Here is an 11,644-nt window from a genome sequence, read left to right on the forward strand (position 1 = left end):
CTCCCTCCCCCTCTCTCCCTCTCTCATTCACTCTAAAATATTTTATCTGGGACTGGTGAGATGGTTTGGAGGGTTAAGGTTCTTGCCTCCAAGCCTGACAACTTGATCTCCAGATCCCACATGGTGGAAAGAGAACAGACTCCTGCAGGTTATATCCTCTTGACTACCACACGCTATTGCGACATGCATATGCCTCCACACTCACACACATAAATACATGTAAAAACAATTACTTGGAGATTTTATATTTATATATATGAATGAGATCAAGTACTTGTAAGATAAAATTAAAATGCTCTCTGCTTTGGGGAAGGTCTCAGTAAGTTTACCTAGGCTCACCCCTCAAGTCATCTCTGGCTCTGAGGCCAGAACTAGACGTATCTGTAACCACACCCAACTAATGATGTCTACCTGGTACATAAATGTGCTGGTTTCAGCCTCTTTTCTTCTTGCTTAACAGGTTGTTAGCTGCTCACATGGATTAATATGGGAGAGACCAGAGTTTCTATGATCTGCCTAAATTCAGACAGAAATTATCCTCTGTAGTAGCAGAGTCCACAGTAACCAGGAGAACCACCTTCTCTGTCCCTGACACTGCTTATAGTTGAATTAGCAGGAATTATCACTGAAACCTTGCTGACATGCCAGTCATCTCCAAGGTGGAAATTCTAAAGCCCAGGCTTTCACTCCTTAGGTTAGTGCAGATTCTATGTAAACAGCCTTATTCCTGAGTGGGCAGTTCTTATGCTGGTTAGGTTTTCTTCAGGACAAAATAATAGTGATTTTCTTCAAACCCTATTGTAGTGCTAGGACCTACTTGCAAGGATCCGGCACCTGTGTACAGGTTATACAGGGCATAGGCTTGTACCTTATTATTGGGGACCAGTAAATAGCACTTGCTATCCCATGCCCACCATGGGAACTACACAGAGAGCAAGGCCTCTGTATTTCCTTTTGTCTTTTTGAGACAAGGTTTCTTTGTGTAGCCCTAGCTGTTCTGGAACTCTTCTTCTGTAGACCAGGCTGGCCTCCAACTCAGAAATCCACTTGCTTCTTTCTGCTATGATTAAAGGCCTGTGCCACTTCCACCTACCTGGCTTGCTTCTTTCTTTCTTTCTTTCTTTCTTTCTTTCTTTCTTTCTTTCTTTCTTTCTTTCTTTCTTTCTTTTTTAAGATTTATTTACTTATTATATGTAAATACACTAGCTGTTTTCAGACACACCAGAAGAGAGCATCAAATCTCATTAGGGATGATTGTGAGCCACCATGTGATTGCTGGGATTTGAACTCAGGACCTCCGGAAAAGCAGTCAGTGCTCTTAATGGCTGAGCCATCTCTCCCAGCCCACTTCTGTTTTTCTAATTATACTTTTGTCTAGGATCTATGTTTCTCAATATTGATACAGTTGCACTAGCTCTTAATTGGTTAGGTCTCACCTAGTATGTTATCTCCCCTGAGTTATTTTCTGCCCATGTCACTTATTTTTAAATTTTACTCAATAATAGCTAGTTTTTTGTTTTGTTTTAATCCAGCTATGACTTTATATCTGTTGATTTATTTGCTTATTTTGGCCTTTTGAGCAGGTTGTCCTGGAATATGCTCCGCTAATCAAGCTTGTGAACTTTCAGCAATCCTTTTGGCTCTGTCTCTTGAACACTGGGATTACAGGCATGACTTATCTCTCCTGGCTTCCAGACACAGATGTAAATGGACAGGCCATCTTGTGATCATTAACACTTTAGGATTTTTTTTTTCTTTCATCTCACCTTTGCTTCTTTTTTATTGCACTATGTTTGTATTCTATCCCTTTGTTATTGTACGTGTGAGCGTGCATGTTGTATCTCGTCCCATTATTGTTTCATTAATGTCCCCTGTTGACTTTCTCTACTATTAAACTACCAATTTAGTTAGTCCCCTTTAAAACCTCGTTATATCCTGGTCGGTGGTGGCACATGCCTTTAAAGCACTTGGAAGGCAGAGGCAGGCTTATCTCTGTGAATTCAAGGCCAGCCTGGTCTATATATAGATGGAGTTTCAGGACAGCCAGGGCTACACAGAATGACTGCCTGGAAAAAAAGAAAAAGAAAACTTTATTGTGCATCTTTATCAAACTGTTAATTGAATATGATCACTTTTGTATTCATTTCTTTTCTCATGGCTCTGACTCAGTAGCAGAAGAAAGTAACTTAGAGCAAGGGTTTATCTTTGCTCTGCGGTTGAAGATACAGTCCACAGTGGCTTAGAATGTATGGCAACATGAACCAATGCACTTACAGCCAGGAAGCAGAGATGAATTTTGGTGTTCATCCGTCCTCCTTGTCCTTATTCCCAATATTTAGTGTTAAGTGCATGTGTGTGTGTTGTGGTGTGTGTTGTGTGTTAAGTGTACATGTGAAGGCATCACACACAGCCCCTGGAACTGGAGTGGAGGTGCTTGTGCAGCACCTGCCTTATTACATGGGTGTCAGGATCCAAACTCCAGTCTTCACAACTGCACAGCTTCGCTTAAACCACTGAGCCATCTCTTTAGTCTACTTCCTTTTTTAAAATACACAGTCTAGGACCCCAGCCTATGAAATGATACTGACAATCTTGCTTCCTAGACTAACTTATGTGCCTAGAGAGTCTTGTTACTGTCAAGTTTGACTGTCAGAATAAGCCATCATGACTGTTCCAAATTACAAACATGTACATTTTCAAAATACTATTCTGTTATGTATTTTTCTTTTTTGTCTGGTTTTGTTTCTGCAGCACTTGGAATTGAACCTGTTGCCCTGCCCTTTCTTGGCAGTGCTCCATACTAAGCTACACCCCAGCCCTTTATTGTTGCCTGTCCTCTCTCCCTCTCAGATGATAAAATTGTGAGCCCAGGGCTTCTGTGCTCTCTGACACTGGCTACATCCCTGGCCCCATTTTTACCCCTTTGCAAAAGACATCTAGGGTGTAATATTTAATTTATGAATATGTATCCTATTTTTTGTTTGTGTTTGCTTTATATTTCCTTCTCTTTATCTCAAGTCTTCCCCCCCTCACCCCTTCTTCACAGTTTGTTTTCATTCTTAGCTACAGTAAATGTTCAGGAATATCTTTAATGTATAAGAACTTATATCCTTAGCAAATTCTGTGTCCTCTAACATGTTTTAGCATAACTACAAGTATAAATTATTTCACTTGATTTTTGTTAAGCATTATACGAGGAAGACAAAAACAAAAGCCACATGTTTCAAACAGAAAGGAAGTGTTTTGAGGTGCTAGGTTACAAATTCTTGAAAGGGTTGGAAGAACAGAAGGGAGAAAAAAAGAAATGTTTTTAGAGACAGGGATTGAAGAATATCTCTGACTGGAGGAATGAGTCCTGTTTGGAGCCTGCCATCTTCTATCCAACTGCCATGTGGCTGCAACAGGGGCCCTGATTGTCTGTGGCTACCCCGCTGTAGGAACTCACAAGGGCCTACTGCTCTGTAACAGTGTGATCAAGGGCAGAATGGTTCTTTTCTTCCACACTTGTTCATCTGCTGTGGCTACCATTGACTGCCTAATAATAATGCAGTTTGGGAAATGTAGTTTTAGCCTTCTCTTATACTGTTTGGGGAAGTATGTAGGGAAGAGCAAGAGTGGCGGAATGCCAGCACCACAGTGTCCCCGTCCCATGTGTGTATGTCTTTATAAGCAAATCTATAGCTGTGTTAGAATGTTAGTGAATGTCCAGCAATTTAGACTTACTTAATGTAAGGTCCTGCGTCTTCACTAGGTTAAGAATGTTTTTGTATAAGTTCATGAGTTGTATTGTGGAAGTCTTGATAGTGCTTAACTACATTTTAAAGTGTAGCTTAGGCCAGTCTTTTCCTATCTTTCTTTTCACTTGTTGGATACAGAACAAAGTTTGAAATCATCTAAGATTGTACTAGCAGGACTTATTAATAATGTTGTATATTGACAAGAAAGTTCAAGAATTGGAGTCCCTTTTTTCTTCCTTGATCCTTCACTCTCTCACTATCCTCTCCTTGATTAATCTCAAACTCTGGCGCTCTTAGGTTCAAGTAGCTATCATAAGTGTGTTTTGATTTTTCATGAGAAAGTGCTTCTCTGTGTACATGTGGCTCCTGGAACTCAATATGTAGATCAGCCTGGCCTCTTTTTTTTTTTTTTTTTTTTTTTTGTATGATCATGAATGGGGTACATGGGTGCTACAACATACTTGAGAAGGTCAGGAGACTCAGTTCTCTCCATCTACCGTTAGAGTCAGAGATGAAACTCAGGATGTCATATTTATGTAGCAAGCTCCTTTACCTGCTGCATAATCTTTCTGGCCCAAGAAAATCAGGTTCTGGCCAAAAGGTTTGAAGGTGCTGGGACTAAAGGCCAACAGTTGATGGTGACTCCTTTTCAATAAGCTTTATCTAAAATGGGCAAACTAGACAGGGAAACCTACAAATAGGGCCTTTAATCCAGGTTTGCTTTGAAACTGCAGCTCTGAGAATGCCAATGGGTGGCAGTAGATTTGTGTTGTGAAGGCTGAACCTGCCACTAGATGTCACTAAGATTCTAGCACACCTTATTTTTGCATCGGTGTCTCCAGCTTTACATAAGTATGATATCTTCATATCCTGCTTGGTTAGGTTCCAATCTTAAGACAGAAATCATATATAAAAATACATTTTGAAAAACTCCTTAAAGAACTTCCCCAGCGTTCAGGAGGCAGAGGCAGATGGATTTCTGTGAGTTCAAGGCCAGATTGGTCTTCATAGTGAGTTCCAGGTCGGCCAAAGCTACGTAGTGAAACCATGTCTCAAAGACAAACAACAACAAAACCATAAAATCTTCTTTAAGAATTATATTGCCGTTATTTTTCTGTATAGACTTGAGCACATGACTATCAGCTGAGTACCAGCTGAGGTGGTGGGCTTGTGAAGGCTTAGCTTTTAACTGTGAGAATGATAAGCAGCATATTGACATGTTCACACACTGAACAATATCCAGGATTTATATTGTATACCTCACACTTAAACTTCTGGACATACCATTCTTGAATGTAAGGGCTGGAAAATCATTATTTAAAGTCTTATTGTGCTGAATACACAGGTAAATTTTGTATGAAGTATATGTGTGAATCGCCACAATAAGAGATTGGAAGATGAAGCTGCAGCCGAAAGGGAAAATACTGAAGCAGAATAGGGTAGGAATATGGAAAGGGATTTGAAAGCAAAAGGTATCTGCCTTTAGCACCTTTTCCTACAAAATCGTCTTAAGACATAGAGTGGAGTATAAGGGAGTTGTTGAGGGTCAAGTGTTGATAATACATAAAGTGAGTAGAATATATATATATATAAATGTAATTTTGAGGAAAGTCTACAAAAAGACATGAGGGTAAAAATCTTCTAGATGAATTATTTACTTGCTATATAAGAACAGTTGGTTTGATATTTCTAGATTTAACATTTCTGCTATTTTACTTCATAAATAACCTCAGAGACTCAAAATGTGCCAAAGTGTGATTTTGCCAGTTTAGAGAAATGAGTCTAATCGCTAAAAGTATCCTTGCCAGCTGTCCAGCCTCCCATCACAGGAGACCTGTGATTTTATTGATTCATTGTTATTGTTATGATATGATAAATTCTTTCCTGTAAAATAGCATTTTGAAGAGTGTATACTCAATCAAGATAGGTGTTTGAGAAAGTATTTTCACGATAGTAAGAAGACCAGGGTTATAAACAAGTTACAGGACATTTAACTAGCATACATGAGCCCCCAAGTTTAATCCTAAGCACTGTGATGGAGGGGGTGTGTTTAATGACAATCTTTTCAAAAAACAGCCTCCAAAACCTGAAAGTATGTGATTTTTTTTTTTTTTTTCCATGAACAGAATTTCCCCTTTTTGTTGGTAGAAACAGAACTTTCTCACTCGAGGCCAGCGTTGAACTTGCTATAGTCTTCCTGCCTCAGATTCCTGGGTGCTGGAATTACAGGGATGAACTCTCAACACACAGCCAGATGTGAGGATTGATGGAAAAAAATACCGTCATAGATATCAAGGTCTTCTGAATTGATTTCCTTGGGGAAAATATGCTAGTATTTTGGCTGTTGTTAATGTCTAATAAAGAATCTAAGGAGTTTAAAATCATATGTGATTTTAAATAAGGAAATCACAAAGATCTTTTAGATTTTTGATAGTATTAGGAAAATTCTCTAAATATAGACAAAGAGCTGAAGAGTTCCATAGAAGGTGACTAATTATGAATGTATTATACATGACTGGAAAGTAACTGCAAGCAAGACTTGAGAGCTGAGCTATCTCGGTATTTTTATCCAGTGTGTGGGGTGTTATACATGCATCACAGCTATAATAGAGCTATCACATGGGACATTTGAGAAAAAAGATAGAGGCATTTGAAAGGTTCCTGGGCTTGATTTCTTAAAGGCTGTATTGCTTGGAGTTCAACAAGAAAGCCAGAGACTAGATATTAAAAGGTGAATTATTTTCAAAATCCAGTTGTAACAGAAATAATTTACTTGAAATTATTTCAGGAAATGGAAGATAAAGTAACTAGTCCAGAGAAAGCTGAAGAAGCAAAGTTAAAGGCAAGGTATCCTCATTTGGGACAAAAGCCTGGAGGTTCTGATTTTTTAAGGAAAAGATTGCAGAAAGGGGTAAGTTGCTGAGTGCCATCTTCACATGTTTTCCCTGTGAGCTCAGTGTGCTGACAAACTGCGTTGAATGCCTGTGTCTTTATTCCTGTATTTCCAGGTGCGTGTATCTCTGTCAATATTTCACATGGTTCATGTATGAAATGAATATGTATGAAAAGAAGCGATTACAATGTTTTAAATTAAACTATAAAATATTTCAAGTATGTATCATAGTACGGGTGATAATGTCAAAGAATTCTTACTTTGTCATCTTTGTAAAACTGTAAATGTAGGTGTAACTCAAACCTACCCTGTATTTTCTGTGTGGCCCCTTTCCCTCTTCTGTTCAAGAAGAAACACTATCCAGAAACAGGTATTTTCCCCACCATCTGTATTAAATTATCTCTTATAAAATCATTTAATTTGCTTCACAGTTCCCATAATCCAATTTTAACATAATTTTAGTAGTTCAAATTACTGAAAGCATTTTTCCCAGAGTCTTATCTGCCTTTTGGGGGTAGAAGTCATTATTTCTTAGCATGGGAATATTAGTGCTACTTGTTTTTTTAATTTCCTCTCCTTCTGCTTGAAAAATTTAGAAAATTAGAATTAAAGCATATTTGAATCCTTTCTCATGTCAGGATCAGAGAATGATGGAGTATATGTGAAAGATAATTACATACTATATAAGATGCTAAATAACTTTATTAGTATCTGCTATTTATATAAAAATCAAGTCTGTGGGTGTGCACTGTAGTTACATATGTACTCCAAAACAGTGATTTTTTAAAGGTACCAACAAATAATGTGGTTTAGTTTAAACATTAAAAAAATGAAAGGCTTATATCTTTCAAATAATAAAATAAAGAAAATAATATTAAAAATAGAAAAATGCAGAATTTCTGTACTCTGAAACAGATTCAGAGTATTAATTGTGTGAAAATTATTCCAAAACTCGGGGACCTTAAAAACATTAGCATAACTCTAAATAAAGAAATTTTACAGGAACTATAACTGTTAGGGCAGAAAGTGTTTACATCCAAGGTAAGAAATCAGGAAAATTTAAATTTCATCATACTAAATTCAACCAAAGTGGGAAAATATTTAGAGTAATTCCTACTGATAAGCATGAAATTATATGTAACTAATGTATTACTTTTTTGTGTAAATATTAAAATTACTCTTTAATTTTCAAAGGTTCATGGAAGGTTTTATATAAGATTCATGGAAGTATTTACATTATTTGACTAATGTCTTATAAGTTAATGTGAACTATAATTCAGTATGAGGGGGGAAAAAATCTTCAAATTTGAAGCTTTTTTTCTCTTAAAGCTTTTACTATAATTAGAAGCCACATCAATGTTCAGCATCAAAGAAATAGTTAATAAGTTATTCCACAAGTAGACTATGTGGTTCTTTAAAAACATGATTAATAAGTACCATGTAAGCAAGAACCATCAAGGTGAGAACTCTGTTCATTAGGAGTCTAGGATTAGAGTAGACTGTGCATATACTGTCTACTTATGCAACTGTACCTTTAGGTATATTTTCAGCTATGACATAATCATGTATGATTCTGAGCATCAGATTCCTGTCTGCACTTGACTGATTATTAGTATTTAGGAGATGGTTTCTTCACAGCAGAATTAATATATCTTAAAGTTGGTATCATACATGAAAATAGTTGGAAATGAAGCAAATGACACTTGAATCAAATAATTATATAAAATTTGCAGTGTCAATGTTTGAATGATTCTGTAATTTCCCAAATTATCAGTGATTAAGCTTTTATTGTTCTAGAATTTTTTTAAAGTCTGAATCACAAGGTTCTAGGTTTCAATTTTCCTTTGTCATAATACTTAACAAGCTAAGAAACATAGTTTCTGCATTGAGAGGGTTGGATCATATTCAGTTACTATATATTAGGTCATTTTCTGTATCCTACCCATTGATATTATAAAATTAATGTTATAATATTCTCACTGGGCTTTTAACAATAAGACCATATGCATGGTGAGTTTATAACCCATCAGAGTCAAAAAGGATTTGAACAGTCTAGCCTGTGAATTTCTGTATTTGTGGTTTGTAAAGTACCAAGACTGAAGACCCAGTTCTAATAAACATGACTTTAAAGTTCGTCATGTTAGGTGACCACATATATAAAAATCAATGCTGCTCAGTTAATGGGAAGTCGGGTGGGGCGCTTATGTAATGCTAGCACTTGGGATGAAAACACAGGAGGATCACCCACCCCTGCTCCATAGAGAGTTAGAGATTGAAGCTAGCTTGGGCTTTATAAGACATTGTCTCAAATAAATGAATAAATAAATATATGTGAAGAGAGGCTTTTGTAAGATTGCCTTATATATGATCTAAAGTATGTTTTATTAGGTTTTTAGGGATTTGTTTTGCTTAAGAAAGGATCTCACTATAGCTCATACTGGCCTGGAGCTTACTGTATAGTCCAAGCTGGCCTTAAACTTGCATTGATATGCCTGCTATATACAGAGACTCTAAATGTGAAGATTATAGGGAGTAATTAGTATACATGGCCACTTTTAGTTTGTTTGTTTTTTTGTGTGTGTGAATTCATGAAGTTTAGAAATTGTTAGACAGCTAATACCACTGCTAGACTGTGTCTGTTGGATCCTAACCTCAGAAACATCAGGCTCCTTCACCCGCACCACTTTCAGTGTCTGCTCTGCTGAGTTCTGTTTAAACTCCAGCCACAGTAAAATTTAAATTATTTTTCTCTTCAGCAAGTCTCAGTATGCAATTAAATGAGATCATTTTATGATTAATATTTTCTTAGTATAAAATAGCTTCTAGTTAGAAACTGAGTTAATTAAATTGGAGGAAATCCCACAGTACTTATACCTGCAAGATGACAGAGGGTAAAGGCTCTTGCTTCCAAGCTTGACAACCTTAGTCCAGTCTCCAGGACTCAAGAGGTGAAAGGAGCAAACCAACTTCTGAGAGATGCCCTCTGACCGCCACACATGCTCTCTGGCATACATACCTACCCGCTATCTAAGGAGATGTAAAATAAATAAATACACACATATATAAAATGTATATTATATATCTATTATATATGTATGTGTGTATACATATATTATCAATCTTTTTAAATTTGCACTGTTAAATTTCTTACTTCCTACATACATTAAGTAACACAAGTAAGAAATTTGTCAGGGTGCTTTGTTGTGTGCAGATGTCAACCAGTAAAAAGAAGTAGTGCTCCATTTTAAGACAGGGAAGGTCTTGTGTCAGTCCTGAGTATCTCCACTTCCTGAGTGCTGGGATTCCAGGTGTGCCACACATACCCAGATATAAGCAGCTTCTTGATTCTGGGGGCATCAAAATTCCCATTTTAAAGGATCAATCAGAAATGATACTGCAGCAACCTCAGAAGTACCTGGCCCACCATTCATTGTTACTACGTCATATGAAGCTTGTACAGTGCTATCTGAAAGTTTCTAATCATAGACCAGTAGGCCAGATCTGGCTTATCAAAGAATAATTAGGGGAAGCCAGCCAGTGAGCCCTCCCTAGGCCATCCACAGCACTAAGCTGAGTCCCAGCTGCTTCATTTTACCAGAGTCCGAGAAATCTTTTTCTGTTCATTATTCATCTGTGCTATCATTTCATCACGGCATTATTTCTTTTTGCCAAACCCAGACTTAAGTGACCACAGCATCTGGTTTTAAAAGTTGTTATGACAGTTGACTTACTTGATCATTTTTATCTTTTGCTAGCTCTTGATACATAAGTTTACATACAGTAGATAGTCAATAAAAATCAGCTAAATATAATTGATATAAGGCAGAACTCAAGCAAATTCATTTGGTTTTGCTTGTAGACTATCCTGAGGTTGCTCTAGTTTGTCATCACAGGTTTTTGTATGTATGTATGTATGTATGTATGTATGTATGTATGTATGTATGTATTTATTTATTGTGCATTAGTGTTCTGCCTGCCTTTATATATGCCTGTATGAGGGTGTAGGATCCTCTGGAACAGGAGTTACAGTTGTGAGCTGCCATGTAGGTGCTAGGAATTGAACATAGGTCCTTTGCAAGAGCAGCCAGTGTTCTTAATCACAGACATCTCTCCAGCCCCACAGTTTTATCATCGTGTTAGAGGGTTGTGGTTTCATCTTTCAACCAAAAATCAGTGTAAGGGTAACAAAGAGCTTTTAAACTCTAATTTGATTTTTTTGTTTTTGTTTTCAGCAAAAGTATTTTGATTCTGGGGACTACAACATGGCGAAAGCAAAGATGAAGAACAAGCAGCTTCCTGCTGCAGCCCCGGATAAGACAGAGGTCACTGGTGACCACATTCCCACTCCACAGGACCTCCCTCAGCGGAAACCATCCCTGGTTGCTAGCAAGCTGGCTGGCTGATTAAAAGAGCTGAACTGCATGAGTCTTCTAATGTCCTTTATTTCTCCTTACTACGTTACTTACCCACTTCTGTTCCTTTCATTCACTCTGTCATTTGAGACTGACAGCTTTGCAGGTAGTGGTAGTGTGTGCTACTGTTGTAAGGGAGCATACATGTGTAGAGGTTTGGATTAGTTTCACAGTGCACTGATGGAAAGGACATGTAACAGCAACATAAGTAAATGACGTGACAATAATTGTACATATTACCTAGCTGGCGTAGGGCTGGCTCCAACAAGTAGCAAGCAAGTTTTACAGCTTTAATGCTCTGGCTTTCTTTACTTTCTCATGATTACAGCTTTGTATGTTACTCTTATTTAATAGGACCTCTGTTGTATTGATTTCTTCTGTATCTTCCTTTTGAATTTTGTAAGACAGAAGTTTAAGACCACAAGTTGGAAGACAAGTCACATAATCCAAACACAAGTAAATGGGCTGCAAAAGATTTGAGTAACTGCTTGGACTTGACGGCCTTAAACCTGCTGTTCCAGCTTTAACAAGAGCATCTTACCTGGGCGATATTTGCCCGTTCTGGTGTGACTTGTGTGACTCCAATGCTTACCAGCTGTCAC

General features: G+C 37.4%; 1 protein-coding gene across 1 annotated transcript in view; it reads left to right on the forward strand.

The window, feature by feature from the left end:
- Arpp19 (cAMP regulated phosphoprotein 19) overlaps positions 1-11,052 on the forward strand; it is a 19,707-nt gene extending 8,655 nt beyond the window's left edge. The window contains exons 3-4 of the mRNA XM_021206842.2: positions 6,526-6,648; positions 10,863-11,052. Of these exons, the coding sequence (XP_021062501.1) occupies positions 6,526-6,648; positions 10,863-11,033 (294 nt within the window). The 3' untranslated portion in view covers positions 11,034-11,052. The remainder of the gene's footprint in view (positions 1-6,525; positions 6,649-10,862) is intronic.
- The last annotated feature ends 592 nt before the right edge of the window (positions 11,053-11,644 follow it).

Source organism: Mus pahari, chromosome 10 (genome assembly GCF_900095145.1).
Source record: "Mus pahari chromosome 10, PAHARI_EIJ_v1.1, whole genome shotgun sequence".
NCBI lineage: Eukaryota > Metazoa > Chordata > Mammalia > Rodentia > Muridae > Mus > Mus pahari.